The sequence below is a fragment of the Macaca mulatta genome, chromosome 13, assembly GCF_049350105.2.
Source record: "Macaca mulatta isolate MMU2019108-1 chromosome 13, T2T-MMU8v2.0, whole genome shotgun sequence".
NCBI classification, from domain to species: domain Eukaryota; kingdom Metazoa; phylum Chordata; class Mammalia; order Primates; family Cercopithecidae; genus Macaca; species Macaca mulatta.
The window spans coordinates 51739298-51765233 of NC_133418.1; the positions used below are offsets into that span (position 1 = coordinate 51739298).

The 25936-nt window shown below is 51.0% G+C and overlaps 1 protein-coding gene across 50 annotated transcripts in view; it reads left to right on the forward strand.

Moving 5' to 3' along the window:
- SFXN5 (sideroflexin 5) overlaps positions 1–25936 on the forward strand; it is a 130594-nt gene that overhangs the window by 71408 nt on the left and 33250 nt on the right. For 44 of the 50 annotated variants that reach the window (XR_013402694.1, XM_077959347.1, XM_077959346.1 and 41 more), the window contains 4 exons: positions 158–211; positions 1245–1301; positions 2713–2778; positions 13619–13709. Coding sequence is in view for 49 of the 50 variants with exons in the window: in XM_077959347.1 (XP_077815473.1) it covers positions 158–211; positions 1245–1301; positions 2713–2778; positions 13619–13709 (268 nt within the window). In the remaining variant the exon portion in view is untranslated. The remainder of the gene's footprint in view (positions 1–157; positions 212–1244; positions 1302–2712; positions 2779–13618; positions 13710–25936) is intronic. The other 6 variants (XM_028832383.2, XM_077959384.1, XM_077959383.1 and 3 more) reach the window with 1 other exon arrangement.

Sequence of the window (25936 nt, forward strand, 5' to 3'; positions counted from 1 at the left end):
ACCCTCTCCCTTAGTGAACCTCAGTTTGTGTGTACACGGCATACCACATCAGTTTGTATAGATCCAGCTCACTCGTTTGTGGTAGTGTGTTTTTTCTTTGCAAAAGCATAGGATGTTTCTTTTGCCTTTTTCAGCATTTCTTCTCTCTCGCTCATAGGTAGTCGGTCTTCTCTTGCCCAACCAGACACTGGCATCCACTGTCTTCTGGCAGGTAACAGTCTCCCAGCAAACAGGGCTCCTGAAGGAAGGGCCCACACAGGTGCTGGTTAAGAACTCCCTGCCCTGGTGTCTCCTGCCCCGTCCAGACCCCGCGTAGGGTCAGTCCACCCCGACACCACCCCAGCCCAGAAGTCACTGAAGGAAAACCAGGACTTTGGCCCTGCTGAGGTCTCCAGCAGCCCAGCATGTCTCAATCCACATGTGTCACTCTAACCTTTGGACCGAGGTGATGAGGGCTGCGTGCCCCTGCCTGGAACATGCTGGCTTGTCAGTGGGGTGGCCCCCACTCTGCCCCTTGGCTGCTCATCCCAAGGCCAGTGACCCTGAGGCCCATAGCCTCATTTTGACATCAGCCTCCCCCACATCTACTGAGAAAGGTCAATACACCCCTAACCTGAGGTGGTGAAGTGCATCACAGACCCTGGTCCCTGCTCTTGGAGACAGTCTGGGTTGTGATGCCATGAAAACAGTTGAGGGTATCTCTGTGTTTATGTGTGCAGAGAAAGAGGGGCAGGAAGGAAAACCTGTCTGTCTTCTAGGAGAAAATGTCAGTCTTCACTGAACAAAACTCCTGCCGGCCTCTGTGTCTGGGAACTGGAGGTGCAGGACACTGGACTGGGAGATTTTTGAAAGAAGTGCAGGGCTGTCAGTCATTCTAGGCCAACTTTTGTCCAGCAAGTAATATAATAAAGATGGTGTGACAAAGGCAATGGGGTCTGCAGGGGCAGTGAATGCCATCATTCCAAGAGAGGTGACTGTCTCAGGATCAGGTGGACTGCTGGGGTGTGCAGGACCCCATTCAGGAACCAAGAGACTTCCCAAGAGGCAGGGCTCAGTGCTAACACCAGCACAGCCCTGGGCAAACCAGGACCGTCAGTCATGCTAACTGGCAGCATGGGTAGCACCATGTGAGCTAGAGACCGCATGCTGTGTCTTTCTGGGGATGTGTGACCTCCTGGGGTCCAGGCCTGGCTTCCAGGGAGGTGACCACTCCTTCCCTGACTTCTCTCATCATTGCCTTTCAGTGGCTGAACCAGAGCCACAATGCCTGTGTCAACTATGCAAACCGCAATGCGACCAAGGTGAGCATCACTGCCCTCTCCCAAGTGGTGGGGTTCAGGATAGGGAGGCCCAGTCATCCTCCCTACAGTGTGACATGCCACCATCAGTGGCTGCCTCTTGGTTAAACATGGCCCTCCTCTAGATATCTTATTTAAAATGCCAACCCTTCAGGTGGGTGGCCGACTCAGACATTACTCGGCTGAGGTCAGCTGGAGTTTCTGGGCCAGGAGCCCTCTGGGGAGGAGCTGTTTACATGAAGTGAAGAAGGCCCATTAAATGGGGGCAATGCAAGGGATGAATTTGGCTGGCTTTCAGATTCTTCTTGGATAGCTCTTACATTTGGGTTTTGGATCATGATGATATCAGCTACTTGGGGGCCAAATTCCCCTAAAGCTTCCTCCAAATTTTCTGGAAGCTGCCTCAGTGCTGTCAGGTCCCGACTGGCCACAAGCTGAAGGGCTGCTCCTGAGTGGGGAGGGTCCAGGGCTGGTACCTCCTCCCCAAAGCCCCCTGCACTCCTTGGAGAGCTTGTGGTGGAGGCCCGATCACCCTTCTGTTGTCCAGGAAGAGCTGCTGGGCCCCTGCTTTGCTACAAAGGCCACCTCTCCCCAACTTCAGTTCAAAGGCAAAGAAGGCAGGATGCATCTAGGTCCCCTTTGGGGGCCTGTCGGTTTGGGGTAGAGGAGAGTCCTAACATTTGCTAACCTTGGGGGAGAGGAGGGGAGTTAGGAGCTGGCTTGGACTGTAGGAATTGAGAGGCTTGGTACGCTGTGGGTGCCCCCTGACATCTAAACCTCCACCCCAGTCTCTCTCATAGGCTTCACATGTGGCCATCTCTGCTTGGATGACTCCCATTTATCTTAAACCAAACACCTGTAAGCCTACAGTTGTAGCACAGGGCAAGTTCCTCAGCTTTTTCTTAATTGTCTGTGTTGGAACTCGGGGTATATTACTCTGTAGCGATATTGGGCAGCTATCATCTGTTGACATGGGAGCCCAGTTGTTCCATGGGCTGGCAAGGCCTGTGAGAGCCTTGACACGGGCATTTCCACCTAGAAAGTGCTCCAGGTGCCAAACAGCCCCCTTGCAGCATTTAACCTCTGAAGTGGAGACTGCTTGCCCCAGCCATCAATGGTCCGTGTTAGCCTTGCTGTTCTTCACCTCCAGCCAGCATTGTCTGCCAGTGACCTTTCTAGAATAGGGCAGGAGTGAAGTGGGCCCTTCAGCATCTCCCTGGTTACTGGTGATTTATATTTCTACGCTGGGAACTGAGCTGAGGGTGGCCTAATCCCTTTGGGTCCTGAGGGGCCTCTTCCACCCACCTTCCAGGCTGGTGGGCAGCATGCTTCTTGCTGGCTGGGACAGCTTATAAGGGGAAGTATGGGAGCTTTTGGCACCTAGCAGGCCTGAAATTCTGCCTCTGTTTTCCAGCCTTCACCTGTATCCAAGTTCATCCAGGGCTACCTGGGAGCTGTCATCAGTGCTGTCTCCATTGCTGTGAGTACTCCCTCCCCTGCTCCTTCTTGACTCTGCTGCTCTCGGGCCACCCCGCTCAGCATTGCAAGTGGATGCTTACCTGAGGGCCAGGCTGGGCAAGGATGTGGGAGACAGGTTTCTGTGGGTAGGGAGTCAGGACAGGCTTTCCAGGCCGAAAAGAGGCTCCAGTAGACAGAGCACAACCCGGTGCTCCCTGTAATGGAGAGCAGGCGGGGAGGTGAGGTGGTGCCCCGGGGGCGCCGAGGCAGGACATCTGTCTTGAGTGGGGCCACGGTTGCCCAGCACTCTGCTCAGAAGGCCGCTTCTCATGCTCAGTAACGTGGCTGGGTCGGAGTTGGCGGGAGCGCCTCTGAATGACTCTGCAAGGCCCGCCCATGTGCCTGCTCCCCTGAGCTCTTGCTCAGCTACCGGGGCGCTGCTGTTTCCTCTCTGTGGCCTTACTGGTGTCACATGTCCAGCTTCTCCTGAAGACCTGTCAGTGCCCAAAGCCAGGGGCATTAGGCTCGCGCTGAGTCTCCACAGTACTTTGAGGCCAGAGCAGCTACTCAGTAGGGGAGGTTCAGAGACTGAGTGTGAGGATATGGTAGATGTGGCTCCCTGCTTCCCAGAGGAGGCCAGGGGCAAGTGACACAGTCAGGGCCCTGGGCCAGAGCCAGAGTGGACGCTCAAGCTGCCAGGACCTTCTGCACACTTGTCCCACCCCTGGGCCCACCCCTGTGCCTATGTCTGGCTCTCTCTGGATCCCCACTAGGATGGCCTTCTATAGCTGACTCCAGAGGGCGAAGGGCCCCTTCACAACCCTGTCATTTCATTCATTACACAATACATTAATGTAACTGGTAAGAAAAAATAATTAGAAAATGAAAACCAAACAACATTCACATAGCTGAGCACAGCAGGGCACACCTGTAGTCCCAGCTACTCAGGAGGCTGAGGTGGGAGGATCACTTGAGCCCAGGTGTTGGAGTCTGTAGTATGCTATAATCGCACCTGTGAACAGCCAGTGCCTCCAACCTGGGCAACATGGCAAGACCCCATTTAAAAAAAGAAAAGTCCAGGCGCAGTGGCTCACGCCTGTAATCCCAACACTTTGGGAGGCCGAGGCAGGTGGATCACCTGAGATCAAGAGTTCAAGACCAGCCTGGCCAAAATGGTGAAACCCCGTCAATACTAAAAAAATACAAAAATTAGTTGGCATGGTGATGGGCACCTATAATCCCAGCTCCTTGAGAGGCTGAGGCAGGAGAATCGCTTGAATCTGGGAGGCAGAAGTTGCAGTGAGCTGAGATCACGCCACTGCACTCCAGCCTGGGCGACAGAGTGAGACTCCATCTCCAGAAAAATAAATAAATAAATAATAAAAAAGTTTAAATAAAAAACTCCAAAACCATTCAGCTGGGCAAGGTGGTATGCCCCTGTAATCCCAGCTACTCAGGAGGCTGAGATGGGGGGATCACTTATGGCCACGTTGGGCAGCATAGCAATATCTTATCTCTAATGAAAAAGAAAACATTCACATATAATGAAGAATTCACATACAATAACCTTTTGGTAAAACCCACTTTCCTCGTCTTTCCAGTGCCATTAAGTAAATACTGTATAATAACAGTTCACGGCTGTATATTACCCATTGTACCATACACCACAATTTAATTCACCATTCTTCTAAAGGAGGGATTTGGGGTTGTCCTGAAATGGCCTCATTTATTTCACTCCCACATAGACCAAGTCATCTCCAAATAGCTGTGAAGTGGGATGTCCCATCTCATGCCCAAGATCTCTTTCCCAAATCCTTATGTCTTCACAAAAGCAAGAAGCCAGACATTGCAGACCTATTCAGATGGCTCACCAAGAGACTGCTGACCTGCCACCCAGCTTGTCCTGCAGCCCAGCAGGAGACGGCATTTGTGAGTCAGACAAGTGGGGGGTCCCTGATTCTGGGGACTTGCTGGGTGAAGGCCAAAGGCTCTCCTGAGTGGGAGAAAGGACTCTGTCACCTCCTCCTTGTTCCTTGTGATGAGAGGAGCTGATGGTCTGCTTGGCTTAGCAGCTCAAAAATCCCCTTCCCTTCTTGGAGACTCAGGGGTGGGGTGAGAAGAGGAGGCTACATAGGGAAGGATGCTGAGTGGCCCTGAATGGAAAGGCTTGAGTGAAGGGGATCATTGTCCCGGTGGACTTCCTTCCTCTGCAGGCCAAGAATCAGCTTCTCAGCCTGAGTAATATGGCAAAGCTCCATCTCTACAAGAAATACAAAAAAATTAGTCAGGCATGGTGGTGCACACCTGTAGTCCCAGCTACCTGGGAGGCTGAGGTGGGAGAATTGCTTGAGCCCAGGAGGTTGAGGCTGCAGTGAGCCATGATTGCACCACTGCACTCCAGCCTGGGCGACAGAGCACAACCCTGTCTCAAAAAAAGTAAAAAATCGGCCGGGCGCGGTGGCTCAAGCCTGTAATCCCAGCACTTTGGGAGGCCGAGACAGGCGGATCACGAGGTCAGGAGATCGAGACCATCCTGGCTAACCCGGTGAAACCCCGTCTCTACTAAAAAAATACAAAAAAATTAGCCGGGCGAGGTGGCGGGTGCCTGTAGTCCCAGCTGCTCGGGAGGCTGAGGCAGGAGAATGGCGTGAACTCGGGAGGTGGAGCTTGCAGTGAGCTGAGATCCAGCCACTGCACTCCAGCCTGGGTGACAGAGTGAGACTCTGTCTCAAAAAAAAAAAAAAAAAAAAAAAAGTAAAAAATCACTCAGCTTTTTCTGAGAGCTCCGAGCTCTCTGCGTGTCCAGTCCTCACTGCCCCACCTGAAGGACCATCAGCCGCTCCATCCCAACCACTTGCCAGGGCAAACCTAGCACAGATTTGTAGGGTATGGGTTCTGAAGACAGAGTTATTGGGGGACTTGGAGCCCTCTGGGGTTCCCAGAGCTGATCTTGCTGAGCAGGGGCTGGGGCCTCAAGTGGGGCTGTGTCTGTGCTGGGGCCTCCCTCGTTTCTCCTCCCTGTGAGCTCCAGCACCCCTCGAAAGGCTTTCCCCAACCACTCCAGCCCGTAGCACTCTCCCTCCCCACAAGTCCTGGAAACCCCTGTCCTCCCCACTCACACTCAGTCGCACCATGTCCCTGTCCCCTCAGTGTTCTGCAGTCTGAGCCCCATCCCCACTGAATTACAAGTTAACCAGGGACAGGCACCATGGCTTCTCCCCCATGGAGAGGAGCATAGGGCACTGCCCCATAAATACTTATTAATTAGGCCACTGACTGATTGCTGGCCTTGAGGCCCCTCCGATCTGCGAGTCCTAGCGGTGGCGGCGTCCCTCCTCCTGACGTCTTCACACAGTGAGGGTCTAACTCCGGCAGATGGACTGGAGTTTCTGACTTGGAAAATCAGCAGCTTGCTTGCTTTTCTTTTGTGTGTGTAAGTCACAAAACCTCTGAAGAAAGAGGCTTTATTTTATTTTCCTTTCCCTTGTTCTCTGGAACCCCAGGTCCCGCAGCCTCATTAACTGATCTCTGCTTCAATTAGTGACAAATCCCCTCCCAGGGCGAGCCTGTTAGGAGGAGATGACCTGCAAACAAGTGTCATGGCCCCAGTGGTTGGCCCAGCTCTGGCATTAATTAAAACGAGTCCCTACAAGCAGGCGGCATGGATGGGGGCCTACAGGCTGCAAGCAGGTCCTTGGGACAGAGGGCGAGCTGGAGTGGAGGCCAGCCTCCTCCAGGGCCCTGGAGAGCCCCTCCCCCACTCAGAGGAGCCCTGACCTTGGCCAGCAACCCTGGGATCAGGGATCCCCAGTTTGCATGCCCCCAAGTGAAGACTCCTGCTGATTGCAGGACCACCAGGGTGGGATTAGCAGCCTCTTGGTGAACCTTCTAAATAGATTTGGCAATGTCTGGCTGCTTGCTTGAGAATAAAAAAGAAATCCCGTCTTAAGTTATTTTTGAAATCTAACAGTTTGCTGTCTTTTAACAAAGGAAGCCTCTCTCAATCCTCACTGTTTTTTAGTTCGAGAGTTTGCATTAAGCACTTCTGTGGGCGGCCCTCACTGGGCCCCCGGCTACACGAGGGTGAGAGGAAGTAAGACCCATTGACTCCCATTGGGGGACTGTGATGTGTGGGTACTTTGCAGGCGCTGGGGGCTGCAGGGACTGGGGTGTCCTTCAAGGCGCTGAGAGGGGAAGCTAGAACGTTCTGTGGTATAATCAGAATTATGATTAAGGTGACCCCAGGGTGTGGTGGGAGCAGGGGAGGGGCCCCTACTTCACACAGGGCTGACTCGTAGGACAGAGTGGAGAGAGCAAGGGGCAGACAGGGCGGGTGTTCCAGAGAGAAGGCACCACACAGGCAGAGGCGCACAGGAGAACATGACCAACTCTGGGCTCAGAGCAGGAGGGTGGCCACCGGGTAGGGAGTGATGGTGATCGTGAGTGGAGGAGGATCAGGGCTAGTCAAGAGGCACCGTGAGTGCCTTGCTCAGGAGGAAGGAGGCCATGCCTGGAGCCCTGCCTGGGTGTCATCTGCTGGGTGTCTCAGATGGTGCAGGTGGAAGTGGGCTGGAGGAGAAGGGGTGGGGCCACCCTCATGGACGAGGGGCCTGGATGAGGGTGGACGTGGGGCTGGAGAGGAAGACTCAGGGATGAAGTGATGTGGGACCAATCAGGAGCTGCCTGGGGGAGCCACATGATGAGAGGCACTTCATGCCCATTCCTCACACCCTTCCCTTCCAGCTAGGTCTTAGCTGGCTGAGGTTTTTCCCTGTTGGGGCAGTGCTGAGCTCCATTCCCAAAGGTTCTGGGCCCTGGGGGGTTCTTTCTGTGTAGGATGCAGTGGCTGTTAACCTTCACTACCAGACACTGGCATAGAAGGAGGGGTTCCAGGAGATCCCTGGGTACTGAACCCGTACACCTTCCAGTTCCCATTGCTTACTGACAACTCTGTGTTCCCTGGATAGTCAGACTGGAAAGTAGTCATGAGAATTGTAATAATGGCTAGCACTTCCCGAGTGCCTGCAGCGCGCCAGGCATTGTTTAGGTGTTCATCCTCATTTTACAGATGAGGAGACTGAGGCACGGAGGTGAAGTAAGTGACAGGACCTACCCAGGCTTAATCACACACAGAGACCCCTTTTGCCTTTTTCCTACTGCACCCCCTGTGGCATAGGGAGATGGGAGAAGCCAAGTGGTGTTCTCAGCTTCTAGGTTGGAGAAGCTATTACCATGCCGCCTGGCAGACAAGTCCCTCCCCAGGTACCCTGAGAGCAGTGGGGACTGGAAGATATTTTTTGAGAGGTTCTTTAGGTATAACAGAGTTCAACCCTCTGCTCACCTTCATACTTAGTTCCTGGGCCTGTGTTTTCTGGCCGTTGTCAAGTCAGCGGCATATATTTGTCCCTGGCCCAGAGCATGCCCTGCCGCCTGCAAGACAGGCCTGGCTGACTCTGTGGCGGAGGGTGTACCTCAGGCCCTTCCATTCTTCTCCAGGCTGGAGAGAGGTAGGGGGATGACAGCACCTGGGAATCCTGGACCAGACTGTTGTCTTGCTGTGTTCAGGGAGTGGCTTTGGGTTTGGAGGGTCCATCGCATGGACCCTGTAGAGAATCTGCAGTGTTCAGAAGCCTGCAGATGGTGATGCTGGCAGTGCGAGTCAGACACAGAAAGCAGCTCTGTGTCTTTTCTAGGGACGACAAGTTGTTGCCGCCTCCTGTGTAGAAGGGGTCTGTGTAATTGATTTCCTAGCAGGTAGCCCCCTGGCCCTTGTGGGGCGTGGTTCAGGAGTCAGGGTTGGTCACTGTTGTCAGCAAACAAGCAACTTGGTCACAGCTGGAGCAACTGATGTTTTAGCCTGTGCAGAACTCTGTCCCAGCTACTTGGCTACTTTGCTGCTGACCCCATTGCCAAGCAGCAGGCTGGCTGGGGTTGGGGAACAATTGACCTCCATGGAGGGTCTTGGGTCTACTTGACTACCAGTGTGTTTTATCAAGTGTGCCCTCTGGTGGATATTTTTGGTACTTCAGCGATTCTTTGACCTTCTCCAACCCTTGCCCCCAGTGCCCACACAAACCCCTAACCCTTGGTTACATTATTATCTACCACCCAAGAGGTGCCCTCCTTTTAGGCATGCCCCTTCCTCCATTGTTCTTCAGGGCCATTTGGACCCCCATAATGACTGGTGCAGTAGAGTCTGCAGACTGTTGTCTGAGTGCCCCGCAGACGACCTGGTATTTCATGCTTCTGATCCTTGGCGGAGTCCCGCTCCCTTCCTAGCCTCCTACTCAGGGGTCAGGCAGGCATCCCCTTCCTCAGGAGGCTTCATGACCCTTGGACCCACTCCCTTACGGCACCTCCTCATACAGGTAGCCAGAGCCTTGCAAGCAAGCCAGGCAGTCCTGCAGGGCTGTGTGGCTCCTCCAGTACCACTGAAGGCTTTAAGCAAGTTGCCATGTGTTTTCAGACTTCACTCCGACTGCTGTAGAGAGCAGATGGATGGAGGCAAGAGTGGAAGCAGGGGGCCTGGTTAGGAGGCACGTAGTCATCCTGGGACAGAGGCTGCGTGCTGAGTCGGGGGAGCAGGGAGAGCAAACAGCTGCATTCATGATATCCGAGAGATGCACCAGGGAGCCATGGTTACACGTGGGCCCCGGGAGGCTTCTGCCCAGAACGCTCTGAGGTCTCTGGCATGAGAAGCAGAGCTGGAAATGGGCGAGAAGGCTGGGGTGTGGGTGAGGAAGAGCGAGACAACCTTCATTTGAGGTGTGAGAAGGTGGAATGCCTAGAGCCCTTGGACATAGAGGCATCCACCAGGCGACGGATATTCAGGCTGGAGTCAGGGCACAGATGCGGGGAGAGGGATGCAGGCATTCTTCCAGCTCCATCCACTGTCTCCTTGCTGGCCTGTTGGCCCGGAAAGCCCTTGGTTCTTAAGGCTACAGCCACCAACTGTGTAGCTCATGACACTAAAGATTTGGTGTCATGAAGCTCCCACCCCACCCACAGCTCCTGCTGCTGGTCGACCCTGTTCCCATCTCTGTGGGGACTATCAGGAAGCTGGCCTTCCCTCCTTTTCCCCTGGTCTCCTGTCAGCTGCTCATGGCAAATTCACTGGCCCAGTAGCCAGACCTTGGAGATAGGTGGTCAAGAAGGCCTATTCTCTCCTTCAGGATGTTGCTGATATCTTGTGGGGCCTGAGCTCTGGTTTTCCCAGAACCCCTGTCTGATGGCCATATGAGAAATTCTTGTGCAAAATCCACACCCTGTTTGTTTTCCCCATCTACCAAAATGGAGCTCCTGTTTGGTTAATTTCTATTTTGTGGCTTATTTGGATGCTGTTAAAACAGATCCTGGGGGACCCTCAGCAGTAATTGTTCCACATCTCATTATCTTTCCTGAACCCGATTATTAGCTCTGATTTTTCTGATCGCTAGCTGCTGTTTGTGATGAGCTGTGTGCCATTAATACCAGCTGGTTCCCTTAAACAGGACCCACCATGCCAGGGAAAACGAGCTGGCATTCAGAGCCACCAGCCTCTTGGCTTTTTCATTTTAACGGGCTCTACCAAATGTTCCAGGCCAAAGGGCCCTGAGGAACCAGAACAGACGGGCTCCCAACCCCTGGTCTGCAGCCATCTTGGGTTCCTTCTCAGGCTGTGGCTGTCCTAGGTGCTGCGGCAGTAAGACCTGGGCTGGGGCCTGGGAAGGGGTGAGGGTAAGTGGCCCTTTGCCTCTTCTATGTCCATGCCCTCCCTGCCACTGGGCCTATCACTGGCAAGTGGGCATTGTGACCTCACTGACTCCTCATGAGCTCACAGCTACACACATGCCCAGGTCTCCTCCCTGCTTTGCTGGTCCCCAGCCCCTTTCTCGGTCTCAGGCATGTCGGCCATGCTTTCAGAAACATATGTGTACCGCACTAAATGTCACCCTATCCATGCTGGGAGACCTGGTGACTTTCAGGGAAGGGGAGGCCAGAAGAAACCTGGGACAAGAACATTGTTTTCTCTCTTCATTCTTCCTCCCTGCACTCTGGGCTGTGCCAGTCCTAGCCAGTGGAAAGAATGGCCGACCAGGGACGGGGAGGCTTTGGAGAGAGGGAGGCAAATGTGATGGCTACCTTTCCTCCTTTCCCTCCCACTGCTCTCCAGCCCTGCGTACCCCCAAGAGGCTGTCATGGGGAAGGGTCCCAGCCCCTCTACTCACTTCCTTGAATGGCTCCTGCTCCCCGCCTCTTCCAGCACTTCCTGTATCTTCTTAAATTGTCATGCAGGATTTTGAACTCAGATCTTCTGACTTCTGGCTGCTGGGGGCAGGAGTGGTTCAAGGGCCCTGTCTTCCCTGCAGGAGTTGCCTTCTGTTTTCCACTCATTTGGATCCCAGCCCCAAGGAGGCCATTGTCAGGGAGGTGCTTGCTATGCAGATGTGCCGTTCAAAGGCATGCAGATATGAAAGCATCACTCCCTCAGGTGGGAGACAATGGGAAGGTCGAGAGCACTGTGGTTAGGAGCAAGGCTTTGGAATTAGCAGTCCCTGCATTCAAATCCTAGCTTTACTTGCCTCATGACAGCTGTCTGTCCTTGAGCAAAATTGTTTAACCTCTCTGGACCTGTCTCTATCTGTAAAAAGGGCCAACATGGTCTACCCAAAAGCCTTGTCGTGGGGATCTCATTAAGATATTTCATGTGAATATGTGCTGAGTGGCCTCATGTAGGAGGTGCTTACTGACTTCCCCCAAACCCCCGCCTCTTCATCGCTACTGCCCGTCTGCGTGTCCTCCAGCCTCCTCCCACGCTTTCTCTCACTGCACTTTTTTGGGGGTGAGGGAGGCCATTTCTGAGTCACTCGCTCCTGGACTTGATGAATTCCATTCGTGTGGCGGGGGCAGCAGGGCCCAGTGTGAACCGGCAGCTCCCCAGCCCTGCCCACCGTACCACTCAAGTGAGTCCACGCCGTGATGCCCCTGGCTGCCTCCCAGCCTTCTCTTGAGCGAGCTGGGAGGACAAAGATTGGACTCAGGATCAGCCTGAGACTTAAGATGGAGGCTGTGTTCCCGAGAGCCCAGGGTGGGCATGCCAGGAAGCGCTCTGGCTCCACGGAATGCTGCACTGCCCCGGGGCTGGCGGACCAGCACTTCCTTGTCTTCCTGGGTCTCACAGTCGCAGCCTGGCCTGGGCTGTTTCTGCCTTGCTGCACCCTGCCTCAACAGCGGCAGGCACCTGGCAGCCCTGGAGGCCTTCCCAAGGCTCTGCGTCTTCCCCAACCACCCACAACATTAAGGCCAGAGCTAGGCCTGAGGGCACAGGGTGGCCTGCTGAGCCACCAGGTGTGCCAGACCTGAGAGCAGGCTGCCCCAGCCCATCAGGCCAGGAGTCCTGCCATGGCTCCTCCCACGCTTCCCAGGAAAGACAGCGCAGGGGGCTGGCTTTGACCACCGTCTGGGGAAGCAGAGGCCTCTGCAACCCAACCCCTTTTCTGGTTTCATGCATCTTGTCTTTTCTGTCTCCAGGCCTGCGCTCATATGCATTTCTCCACCAGAAAGTCCTTTTCCTCTGCTAGCCCAACCCCATCTTTCTCTCCTCCGCAAAGCCCCACTCCCAGCCTTTGTCTTCTCCATGCAGTCATATGTTTGTTGGTTCCTGCATTTATTCCTGAGTCACCAATTTATTGAGCGTGTGCCAGTGAGTGTAGCCCTAGGTAGTGCACATACAAAGATGAAAAAGGTGCAGTCACTCCTCCTGGTCCAGTGACATCATGATTATATAGCTTAATTTATTGAGGTCTCTTATATGCCAAGCTCACACCCACCACTTTACATACATTCTTATACCAGCCCTGGGATGTTGTAGGTATTACTATCCCTTTTTACAGATAGGTAAACCAAGGCAGAGAAAGATGAAATGACTTACCTGCCTAAGGTCCCACTGCTAGTAAGTGACACTGGAGGTGGAACTCCTGGGCGGGCCTGAAAGAACAGGTGTGGACTGAGTGGAGGAGGGAGGCATCCCAGGCACCCGGACCAGCACGGCAAAGGCCCCGTGGCTGGAAGGGTACAGAGCATCTGATGAGCAGCAGTTCTTGGGGTTGAACATGGGGTGTTGAGGTTATGGAGGCCAAGGCTGCTGCGGGAAGGAGATGGTACCTTCTCAGGCAGGTTGGTCATAGAGAGGAGCTGGTGTGGCAGACATGAGAAAGCCTGTGCTCTCGAAAGCTGAAAGAGCCTAGGGGATGGACTGGAGTGATGAAGACCCCAGCCAGGGCCTGGGGTGGGGCGCCTGGCATCCTGGGCCAGGTGACAGGTGTGAAGGCAATGACAGTGAGTTCAGGACATCCACCTCACCCTCCATCCTGCCCTGAGCTACACTGCTTAGTCCTGCAGCCTGTGGGCAGGTGTGGGGGTCTCCCTGTCCTGAGCCCTTATGGTCTGGCTGGGCCCACACCTGGGTGTACCATGGATTTCAGAAAGGTGGTGCTTAGGGCTGGGGTGGGAATGAGGCCTTTCTACACTTCGTTTATTCATGGAGTATGTATCCTTTTACCAGCAACTGCCACATCATCCCATCCCTTTTCTCCTCTGCAGTGTGTGTGTGTGAGTGTGTAAATGTGTGTGTGTGTGTCTGATGCTTTACCTCTCCCTCTTTCTTATGGGCCAGTTGCCTGGGATGACTGGGCAGTGGTACTTTATGCAGCGACACTGGAGCTCTGCAACCTCAGGTGACGCTGCGGATTAGGGGTGTGAGGTGCAATTGTGGGGAAAGATGACATCCGCCACCCTCTGTCCTTCCTCCAGTTCTCCGCTCCTCCCATAAGCCACTGCAGCATCATGTACTTTTTCTGTGTTTTTATTTTTTTCTTTCAAAGGTGGGCCTTAATGTCCTGGTTCAGAAAGCCAACAAGTTCACCCCAGCCACCCGCCTTCTCATCCAGAGGTTTGTGCCGTTCCCTGCTGTAGGTAAGACCTGCACAGCACATAGATGTGTGCTGTGGGTGGGTGTAGGGGACCGCGGGGCTCCCAGCAAGACAGACGACCCTTCTACACCTCTCCTGATGCCCAGGGGGCACCCAGCTGGGAGAAGTGGTGCAAAATATGTAGCTAAAAGACAGATCACGGGGTCCCACTGACCAGCTCTGTGCTGAGATTCTGCTTTCAGCATAGGGGTTCTTAGCCTGGGGTCCCACACCCCCAAGGGGTCAGTAGACAGAATGCTGCGGATCCAGTGAGCTTGGTCAGAGAAAAGATTTACATTAACCTCTAACTGCCTTTTAACATTTCCTTCCATTACGAATGTAGGCAGCAAACCACAGTCAGAAGCAGGACCTGTGACTTTGTCACCAGTAGAAATCACAGATGTTTTCATGGCACATTATAGTTCTTACAGAGATCTTAAAATATTATTTATGATCAACACTAATTCATATTTTCTTTTTCTTTTGAGACAGAGCTTCGCTCTTGTCACCCAGGCTGGAGTGTGGTGGCGCGATCTCGGCTCACTGCAACCTCCACCTGCTGGCTTCAAGCAGTTCTCCAGCCTCAGGTTCCCAAGTAGCTGGGATTACAGGCATGCACCACCATGCCCATCTAATTTTGTATTTTTAGTAGAGATGGGGTTTCACCATGTCAGCCAGGCTGGTCTCGAACTCCTGACCTCATGATCCACCTGCCTTGGCCTCCCAAGGTGCTGGGATTACAGGCGTGAGCCACCGTGCCTGTCCACTAATTCATGTTTAATACATCAACTGATAGACCTTGTTTTTAATTCATTAGTTAAAAAGCGCATCTAGGCTGAATGTGGTAGCTCACGCCTGTAATCCCAGCACTTTGGGAGGCCGAGGTAGGTGGATCACAAGGTCAGGAAATCAAGACCATCCTTGCCAACATAGTGAAAACCCATCTCTACTAAAAATACAAAAATTGGCTGGGTGTGGTGGTGCAGGCCTGTAATCCCAGCTACTCAGGAGGCTGAGGCAGGAGAATCACCTGAACCAGGGAGTTGGAGGTTGCAGTGAGCCAAGATCATGCCACTACAATCCAACCTGGCAACAGAGTGAGACTCTGTCTCAAAAACAAAACCAAACCAAAAAAAAAACCCAAAAAACATCTATTACTATATCACAGTATTTTGGTAATTTCTTTCAGGATGATCCCCGTGATCCTATGTGTTTTGTTTTATGCATTTAGAAACATTATTCTGAGAGGGGTCCATAGGCTTCACCAGAGTGAAGCCAGAGTGGTTCCTGGCACAAGAGAAGGTTGAAAGCTTCTGCTAGTCTAGGTTTCAAGCCTTTGGTATTGAGAACAGCGTAAGGCAGTGCATAGTTGTCAAAAGAGAAGGGTAAACCAGTGCTTGAACCATAACAGCAGAGCTCCCCATCTGTGCCAGAGGACAACAGTGGGGACAGGCCAGCACAGGGCATGAGGACTTGTGACCTCTGTGGTACCAAGGCACGGTCTGAAGAGCCGGAGTCAGACCCAGGCTCATGGTCCTGACTCTGATCATCATCTCCAGGGCCCTGCTTCTCCATCTGTAAAATGCGGGTACCAGTACCCACCTTCCTATAGCCCAGAGCTCTGGGAGGAGCAAGTGAGGCCACAAACCAGTTTCCACTGAGAGGAAGGTGCTTTGAAGCACTCGCAAAGCCCTGTGAGAGGGTGAGAGGTCATTGCTGGGCAGCCCCACCCCTGGATGACCCGGAGACTAATGAACTCCCAGAACCAGCCACCTGGCTTAGCCTCAGCCAGCCCAGATAATTGCTATAGCAACGCCACACTTTTAATGAACTTTCAGCTATTTCTGTCGTGGGCCATTAATGGAATAACCCTTTAGATCTGACTTCGTTAGGAGGCCTAATAAAGCAAACACGGCTGCCCAACTGCTGTTCCTGGCCATTCAGCCTGGAGGGTTAGATGCAGTCTGAGAAGGGGCAGCGCTTGGCTGCACTGGGCTGGATCTGGGATTCGGCCAAGATGTAATCTGTCCTTAGCCAAGCTTTAGATAAGAACTTTGCCGGGGGCCCATTCCAGCCCTACTGGCCATCTTGCTGTGTGACCTTGGCGTGGTCTTAACCTCTCTGGGACTGTTTCAGGAGGAGGGTCCCTGCTTTGGGTCTGAGACTTTCTGACCTGCCCCTCTTCAGACTCCAGTGCAATTCCCCTCCCCTCTTCTTTTTGGGAATGAGGCCTCAGCTGCTGGCACAGGTGCAGCCACTGTTGTAGTCTTGAGATCCTGAACATCCCTCGCAGCTTGCATAATGTGGTTTGTAGCGGTGACAGTCCTAGCTTGCTGGGATCCAGGGAGAGGCAGGCCCTCTGTGGCTTCTTCCTCTGCCTGGCTGCTGAGTCCTGGCTGGGTGCCTGCCTGCCTTCTGCCCCAGCCCCAGCCTCCCCTCCCCCACCACAGGCTTCCATCTCTCTAGTCCCCATGTCCATCCCTCTTATCCGCAAGTGGGCACTTGCGGACTGCCCTAGTCAATGCTGACACAGTTTTGAGATGATTAGGTATGGCCCTTACCCACCAGAGACTCAAAGCCCGCTGGTCCTCTCAGGCCACTGTCCAGTCCCTGTACTTGGCCTCTCTGCACCTTATCCAGAGTATCCCTAAGCTGCACCGGGTGCTGGCAGGGCCTAGGTCCTGCCCGGAGTTCACTCCAGTTCTCTGAGGCAGGCCAGGCCAGACCTGGCTGGGCCACCGTTAAAGGTGACCAAGAAGCTGGCTCAGGCTGTGCTTGACCTCGTGGAGGGTCCTCTGTCCCTTTAGGCTGCTTGCAGAGACGGGACTCACTGAGCAGTGAGTGCACAGGGGAAGGTGGCTGGGGAAAGTGGCAGTGATCATATTTAAGCCCTGTTGTTGGGATGTGAGTGGAGTTGAAGGGGGTCTTCAGGGTGATGGGGGGTCCTGAAGAAGCTTGTGCCCTGTGGTCAGAGGCCACATCCAGACTCTCACACTTCTGAGCAGGTTGGGAACTCAAGCTCTAGGGAACAAGGAAGCCCCAGGAGTCAATTTCTTCTTCCCAAGGCTCTGCCAGCTCCTCTGCAGGCTCCAGCCTGAAGCCTGGGAGGTGGGCTACACACTGCCTAAGAGTGGCCTGAGACACACGCACCTGGACCCCACACCGAACTCCACCACTCCCACCCCATTCTACCCACTGTCTCCTCATCTGGAAATGAGGCCTCTGATGAGACCCTCCTTCAGCCCCTTCCCACCAGGACCTCTGTGACTGCAGGCCTCCTTGAGGTTTGCAGAGCTCTTGGGTGCTGCACAGCTCCCCTCTTGTTCTCCAGCAGGCCTCTCTCCTCCCTCGGTTCTCCTCATTCTGTGCTGGGAGGGTCTGAAGGCAGAGCATGCCATCATGACCTTCTTACAGAAGAATGAACAAAGTCAGACTTGCTGAAAGTGGTACTGAGCTGGCCAGAGCCCAGCCCTCCCAGGCCCAGCCCAGGGCTATTTCAAGCCCTCTGAGATAACCCCTCACCCCTATAGCTGAGAAACTGAGCAGTGTGGCCCAGAGGCAGCCAAGGCTACGCAGTATCCTCCCTGTTCTGCCTCCAGGTTTCCCCCCTAGTTTTTCAGAGTGTGTGTGTGCACACGCCTGTGTCACATGACTGATGCGTGTACACACACATGTGCTGAGTACGTGGGAAGCCCTGGAATGCTCACTGCAGCCATTTCTCTCCCCTTGGAGAGAGGTGGTTTCAGGGCTATGCTGTGCCCCTGGTCTAGAACAGCAATCGTGTGGGAGATCTCAGTTTCTATTTATACGTGGAGATGTTAGGAAAGACAGTGAGCCCAGGAGCATGTGTGCTGGCATCGGAATCGATTGGGGACTGGTAATTAATTTGCTTAGACCTTAATTAATTCTCCAGTTCTTTCTTATTTGTGGACTGTCACGCCTAATTGTGTTCAGGAGCTCAAGCTCGGAGCAGGCCCTCTGTTAATTGACGTATGGTTGCTGCGAGGTGAAGTTAATGGTTTGGGAAGCTGGGCAAACAGTGTAATTAAAGGTCAGTAGAAGAGGCATTGGAAAAATACACACCCCCAGGTCCAGCCACCAGTCTCTGTGAGCATAGTCCGTTCCAGGGGTTGCCGGCCCTACAGGCTTCTTGATGGGCCTTGGGGGAGGGGTACCGGGAGCAGTTACCAGCAGGAAGGAGGGCCAGGTCCCGGGTCCCAGAGGGGCAGTGGCCAGGGGAATAGACACATCTTATTGACAGTAATGGGTGGGGCAGGGGCTTTAGGGAGGTGGAGACTGTGGTGTTGTCTCAGCAAGCACATCTATAAAGCTGACCCTCTAGACTCCGGGTAGGTGTGGGCATGGGGAGGGCAGGAAGCCCTGAAGGTCACTCCAGGCTGCCTGGCTACATCCACTCAAAGCAGGGAACAGGCAGTGATTGTATCATGTGCTCATCAAGACCCCCAGCTAGGCCCTGAGCTCCCAATGAGGGAGGCCCGAGCCTCGGCATCAGCCAGCTGCTCCTTCCAAGGAGAACAAGCTTCCTGCAGGCACCGGAAATGCCAGCCTCAGCAGCTCCTTGCTGAGAAATGACTTCTTCCTGTGCCGTCCCCAGCAGTCTCTTACGTTAAATGTCAGAATGCATTGTATTGCCATGAAAAGATCTCTGTGTTCACCGGTGAATCCGTCGCCCAGAGTGTCCTGGCACTGTTTGGGAGAAGCTCTTCTGTTCATTCACGGGCGTGGCAAACCTGCTCCCCGATGTCCACACCCCCTTCTCCCCAAGTCCACACGGGTGTTTGTGTCATTGAACCCCTCTTCTCTCCACTGCTCCCTCTTTGTGCTCAGTCCACGCTGCTTTCTCCGTCTAGGAGGTGGCCATGGCAGTGCTGCCCAAGTCTGGAGGGCCTACCCCCAGGTCAGAGCTCAGCTCCCCAGGCCTCATCCCCTGTAAGCAGGAGGCAGCAGCGTGCACCTGTGGCAGCTTTGTCCTGGGCCCTGTGACATCAAGGTCCCTCCATCAAGGTCAATGGTGCTTCATGTGGCATCCACGCCCTTCAGGCACCTCTGGATGCCAGGAGTCCCTTCTTTGACCTGCCCTGCTCTTGCCTCTCCTGTGCCCCACTGCAGCCCTGGAGAATCCTGCCATCCTCCTCTCCTCCCTCTTGCTGGGCCCTGGGCCTTTGCATGTGGCCCTGATGTCTGGATACCTGCTCTTCACACTACCTCAAGCCACCCTCTGCCCTCCATCGACTGCCAGGCCTTTGTGAGTCGGCTCAAACACCATCTCCTCTGGAAGCCCTCGCTGGGAATCCCAGCCAGGGTTAGACAGCAGCTACCCGTGTGTGCTGATGTCTATCTGGGGACTGCCCATGTTGTTTCCAAGCTTGCCTCCCCCATTAGACAGTGAGTGCCCCAAGACAGGGACTGGATCTCATCCACCACCACCCTCAGCCCCCTCGGTGCCTGGCACACAGTCGGTGCTCAGTGTGGGTTTATTCAATGATCAAACGAGTGCTTTGGCACAAAAGGTTTGAGATGAGGCTCTCGCAGCAGAACCTCACCTTGATGAGAGTGGTGGCCAGATTCTGTAGCTACCTGGATATTTATTCTGAACATTTTCCACTTTTTAAAGTTGGTTTTGAGTGCTCTGTTTTCTTGTATACATTTTTACCATCACTGTGGTCTACTCTTAGTCAGCAGGCCTAGGGCGAATGACCAATGAGCTCACCCCTTTCCAGATCATCCTGGGTAGATTATCCAACCTTTCCAGGCCATGGTGGCCCCATCTATAAAACGGGATACTAGTATCTCTAAGCAAAGTTTTCATGGGGATTAAACATGTCAATTTCCCAGCGTAGCATGAGCACCTCTTAAATGTTGATCCTTTTCCAGCTCTACTCTGTTCCTCCTGCCCCAATCAGGGGTGGCACATTCCTGCCATCAGGGAACTTGTTCTTTGGGGGTAAGAGATGGTTAGATGTTCAAATGGCACAAAAAAAAAAACACAAAAGTTCCAGTGATAAGGGCAATAAAGTTTTATAGAGGATGAAACCCATTCAATAATCTCTCTCAATCACCTTCCATCACCTCTGCGATTTTAGGAATTTAATATGAACTGAATTATGTCGGGAAAGGGTGTTTGTTGAAAAAAGGGACAGGATAATTAGATCATGTTATCAAGGGAATATGTGGGCGTGGTGGTGTGGATTTTGAGGAGCCGTGGAAGGCTGGGCTGGGCTGGGTGCTGGAATCGGTGGCAGCCTCAGAACTGGCATGGGCCCCTGGTGTGTGTCAGACCCCAGAGGACACAGGCAGTGGGTCCAAGGCAGCCAGAGGGAAGTGTCTAGTGTCCCAGGGCTCTGTTTTCAGTTTCATTCCCTTCAGTTATTTTGACTGCCTTGGATGGAGGAGGCCTGTGGCTCACATTCAAGAAACAGGGACACCAACCTGGCAGGGATTGTGAATTCATGGGCAAGAGCACCAGGATCTAAAAAGATCTGTTGAGGTGGGCCGATGAGATCTCACAAGGTTTGATGTAAGTCTTGCTGTTCAAAAAATGTAGGTGCACAAGTGATAGGGTGCCAAGACCTGACTTGGCTGAAGTTCTCAAGACAGAGACCCAGGGGTCTCGTGGGCCATGTGCTCAGAATGGGTCCCTGGTGTGGCATGTGCCTCTGATGATGCTCACTCAGATTTCAGCTGCATTACTAAAGATAGAACACCAAGAACAAAGGAGTCTGTTTAATTCTGGCTGTACACGTCAAGAGTAGCTCTGATAAGTGGTAACGCCACGAGAGTGACAGGATCTTCTGAAAAAACTGAGAGCCTGTTATTGAAATGAACTGCCTGACCCCTGGATTTGAGGGAAATGTCTGATCAGCAGACAGGCCTCAGAAGCTGTGAGGGGCACTCGCACATGACCAAGGCACCTGTTTCCAAGCAGCTTGCTCGGGAGCTGGCATACAGTAGGTGCTCCATAAGTGCTTGTTGCGTAAATGGCCTTCCAGTTCCAGGGTTTTATAATTCCTGAAATCCAGAAGGTAGAGACGCCCAGAGGCAGAGAAAGTGGGGAAGTGTAATGCGGAGGGAGGGAGGGGCTGTGCAGGAGGGGAATGCAGAAGGGAGCAGGGGGCCTGGCTGGGCTGGGCTGGCCTGCTGGGGAACAGAGGAGGGCATGTTGGCGCTATGAGTGTTAGCTCGGGGTTTGAGCTTTATCTTTGGTTGACGGGGAACCATTGAAGAATCTCAAGCTAAGAGGCAGCTGTGATAAAAAGGGGCTTTTTAAAAAGATGGATGTATTAGCAGGAATCATATTAAGAGATTCCAAACTTCCGAGTCAGCCTGCACCTAGACTTACAGGCTGATTTTTCAGTCCAGAAATTCCCGGTCCTGAGTCGGTGACACTTCAATATGGGTTGTGAAACTCTCCCCAAATTCTCAAGCTACTTAAAAGAAAATTTGTGCTGCTTACTTAACACTGCCTCTCAGATGGAATAATGGGGATTTTTGTGAAATCGAGCAAATATGAGGGCATGCATCCTTATTTGATAATCATCACTGTCTTAAAGGCAGAGGGGTTGTATTCTGCTGTGATTCGAGTGTGAGGGAGAGAGTATGTGTGAGTGTGTAAAGGTGGTAATACGCCTACATGTATATTTTCAATGCATAAACCTTCCCCGGGCAGGGACGTGAGAACCTGGCTACAATGGTTGCCTCTGGGGAAGGGATGAAGCTTAGGGTTGGGAAGGAGACTTACTTTTTATTATTTCCCCTTTTACACCATTTGAATCATTGACTGTGTTGCCCACAACGGTGGAAGGAAGGAAGAGGGGGAGGGAGGAGAGAAGAGAGAAGAGGGGAGGGGAGGCCAGCATTACCTCCCACTTCTTGCAGATGAGGAAGTAGAATCTGGAAGTACTTAGTCCAACATCAGTCTTGAGCCAAAATAGCAACTGAAGTTTCATGCTTGCTACTAGAGTGCTTGTTTGTTTGTTTTAATGAAAATGGCTCTATTTCTTTCTGATAATACATAATAGAATAAGCAATCCTACTTCTCTCTCCAGAGTCATTTAGTGTATATCCCTCCAAATTCAAGTTAACATCTAAAAGTATATGAATCTCTGCCCATTATATCTATATATAGTGTAAATATGTTTATATAAATGTAATTTAATACAAATGGGTTCATATATATATACACTATTCTGTAAACTGCTTTTTAACCTCACAGTCAATTTTAGATGTCTTTCCATGGCAGTCATAAAATTCTAACTTCTCCTTAATGGCCACAATAGTTTGTTCCATGGCTATTTTCTATTTATTTATTTATTTATTTATTTATTTATTTATAGACAGAGTCTTGCTCTGTCACCCAGACTGGAGTTCAGTGGCATGATCTCGGCTCACTGCAACCTTTGCCTCCTGGGAGGCAGATTCTTCTGTTTTGGCCTCCTGAGTAGCTAGGATTACGGGTGATTTTTGTATTGGGGGTAAGAGGTGATTAGATGTTCAAATTTTTGTATTTTTAGTAGAGATGGGGTTTCACCATGTTGGCCAGGCTGGTCTTGAATTCCTGACCTCAGGTGATCCACCCGCCTCGGCCTCTCAGAGTGCTGGGATTACAGGCATGAGCCACTGCACTCGGCCTGTTTTTTTAATTATGAAATTTTTCTATTAACATAGAAAATTGAAGAAATAGAGAAAGAGAACGTTAGATACACTCAAAACCCTCCGCCTTCTTGATTCTGGTTTCTTTCTCTCCCCACAGAAGGCACCGACCTGGAGTTAGTGTATGCTTACCATTTAGGTTTTGTATTTTAGCATATGTGCATGTATCATAAGCCATCAATTGTATTGTTCATGAATTTTTTAACTGTACTATACTGTACATGTCCTTTTGAAACTTGCCTTTCGTTGTGGTTTTGAAATGTATTTATGTTAATACATATACATTCATTTCAGCTGCCATAGGCATTTGTACTCTGTGGCCATCCACAGGTGATTAATTGGGGACATTTAGGTTGTTTCCAGTCTCTCATTATTATACAGTCCTGCTCTAAACAACCTTGTGCTCTAAACAGCTCATGTGCACATGAGTAAGAGTTTCTCCTGGGCAAAAGTTTTCAAACCTTCCTCTGTATTATAATCACCTGGGGAATTAAAACAAAACAGATCTGGACCCTGCCTCAGCTTTGGTTTCACTTGTGCAGCCAGTGCTGGGAATCTCCAGGCTAGGGTGTGTAGCCAGACATGGAATGGACACGTTAGAGGGTATGCATGTTTCTAGCTTTATTAAATATTGCCAGATGGGCATACGGGCGTTTACTCAGCCTGCAGGGTATGAATTTTTGTTTCCCTACATCCTCTTCAATATTTGATATTATCGATCTCTTAAAATTTGTGTTCATCTGGGCTGGACGTGGTGGCTCACACCTGTAATCCCAGCACTTTGAGAGGTTGAAGCGGGTGGATCACCTGAGGTCAGGAGTTCAAGACCAGCTTAGCCAACATGGTGAAAACCCATCTCTACTAAAAATACAAAAATTAGCTGGGCATAGTGGTGGGTACCTGTAATTGCAGCTACTTGGGATACTGAGGCAGGAGAATCGCTTGAACCTGGGAGGCAGAGGTTGCAGTGAGCCAAGATTGTGCTACTGCACTCGAGCCCGGGTGACACGGTGAGACTACATCTGAAAAAAAGAGTAAAATTTGTTCATCTGAACTGGTTTATTTCTCATTTTAATTTGCATTTTCCCAGTTCCCAGTATGGTTGGGAAACTTTTCTTAACTTTATTGGACATTTGGGTTTCCAAACAGAAGAGAGAGCAAGAGGATATCCTTATTTCATACCATCCACAAATTCAAGATAGATTAAATGCCTAAATGTGAAAAGTAAATTAAAACCTTTGGAAGAAAATATAGATGAACACTGGAGTACGCGTAAAGTTTCTTTTTCTTTTTCTTTTTCTTTTTTTTTTTTTTTTGAGGCAGAGTCTCTCTCTGTTGCCCAGGCTGGAGTGCAGTGGTGCAATCTTGGCTCACTGCAGTCTCCGCCTCCTGGTTCAAGCGATTATATTGCCTCAGCCTCCTCAGTAGCTGTGACTACAGATATGCGCTACCACACCCGACTAATTTTTTGTTTTTAGTAGAGATGGGGTTTCTCCATGTTGGGCAGGCTGGTCTCGAGTGATCCACTCACATCGGCCTCCCAAAGTGCTGGGATTGCAGGCGTGAGGCACATGCCCTGCCTAGAGTTTCTTAACAACACAAAATGTATCTACCAGGAAGAATTCTTTATCTGACTATGTATTAAACTATATGACAGAAGACACCATGTTGTGAGAAAAACAAGTCACAGGCTGGGAATAGCTATTTGTAAACCCTTTAACCAATGAGGTTTAGCCTCCAAAACCTATGAGGAACTCCTGCAGATTTTTTTCCCTCACATCTAGAAACCTAACCTTGATTATTAGTAAGATTGGGTTCATGTTTTTTAGTTTTTCAGTCTTTTATGAATTGCCTACTCATATATTTTTCTATGATTTTGATCACCATATATTTTTCTTAATAATTGTTAAAGCTCTTACACATCGTATGGATTTTTTGGCTGAAATTAGCACCAACAGTTTGTGTTGAGGGTTTAAAGAATAAGGGAGTCTATTACTTTACAAAGGGCGAGTGTCAGGTGGGGCATCCAGGGTGCTTCCCCCAGTGCTGCTCTGCTGGCCTCCCGGTGGGCTTCATCTCAGGCTTGTGGAAGACGGCGGCAGCAGCTCCAAGCATCACATCTGGACCCAGTGTCCAGAGGACAAGAGGCTCTGCCTGCCTCCCACCCCTTCTTAGATGGGAGGAGACCTTCCCCAGAAGTCCCCAGCAGACATTCCTGGTTGTCTGAAATCGGGTCACATGCCTCTTCCTTGATCAGTCACTGCCCGTGGGAGGATTATTACTATTAGTTTGGACTAATCTCTGGGGGGTAGAATAGCTCTTGGGAGTCAGTCACTATGACCCTCCATAACTTAAGATTAGTAGCCCTTTGTTTATCATATGTAATGAATATCACTTCCCAGGTCCCCATTTCTTATAGTATAGTTTCTAAATCAATCTTGAATGCTGCGTTTCTAAGATGCCTGAGTTATAAGAGGTATTAACATAATAGCCTCTTAGAAGAGAAGAGAACTATAGTTAGTGTCCATTGGAAGGAATAAGCAAGCATTCACTTACACATTCAATACAAGTCACTTTCTTTAGTACCACAGAGTTGGAGTCTAAGCCTCCTTCACATTTTCTTGTTCTTTTTTGGGCATTGGTTTTTAAACACAGCATCGTGGCCACCACTGCTTTTTGTAGTCCTGTTTCTAATCTCGACTCCTTTAGCCTGTTTAAGATGAATGGTATAATTTCAAAGCATATAAAAGAATATTGGGAATTTTTGTTTGCATTTCTGATTTGGTTATACTTGTGTCTCATATTTGTTCGTTACTTGAAGAAAAAATATTCCTGAAATTAATCAGCTTCTTTAGGAAGCCCACATGTCGTAGGTACCTAAGTGTGGACCCATGACTAGGTTACGTCAATCCCTGCTGGCTTTAAAATTTGTGTGATCTTCTTCAAGAAGTTTGGCAGGTTTTTTTTTTCTTTCTTTCTTTTTTTTTTACTTTTTGGGTAAATGAAACATGATTATATTCTCACTGTAAAAATTTAAATATTATAGAAAAATTCTGGTGTAAAAAAGTGGAAGTCTTTCAACAACCCCTAATTCTCAAATTGAATTCCTTTCCCCAAGCAGACCACTCTGTGAGCTGTGAACCTTCCAAAACATTACCTGTGGATTTACGCACACATGTATGTGCATATGCCAATTACAGGGCTTTACATACAGTAAATCATCATGTACATAGTCAGTAGCTTTTTTCACATGACAGTTTGTTTTGGAGATCTTCCCATGTGAGTTCCCTAATGGTGGACATTTAGGTTGTTTCTAATTATTTGCTCTTACAAACAGTGCTATAATTAACATCCTTGTAAATGTCTCTTTGTGCATATGGGCAAGCATTTCTTTAGGGTAGCTATCTATGGTTTGGCAATTTCTACTGTCTTTAATTGCATTGCCTGGTATCTGGCAGACGATCTTCTGCATGTACAATAACTTTTCATGTCCGTGCTCCATTATAGTGTAAGTTTTAGAAAGATGTTTTAGGCAACAATTAGGAATCTAAGTTTAAGTTC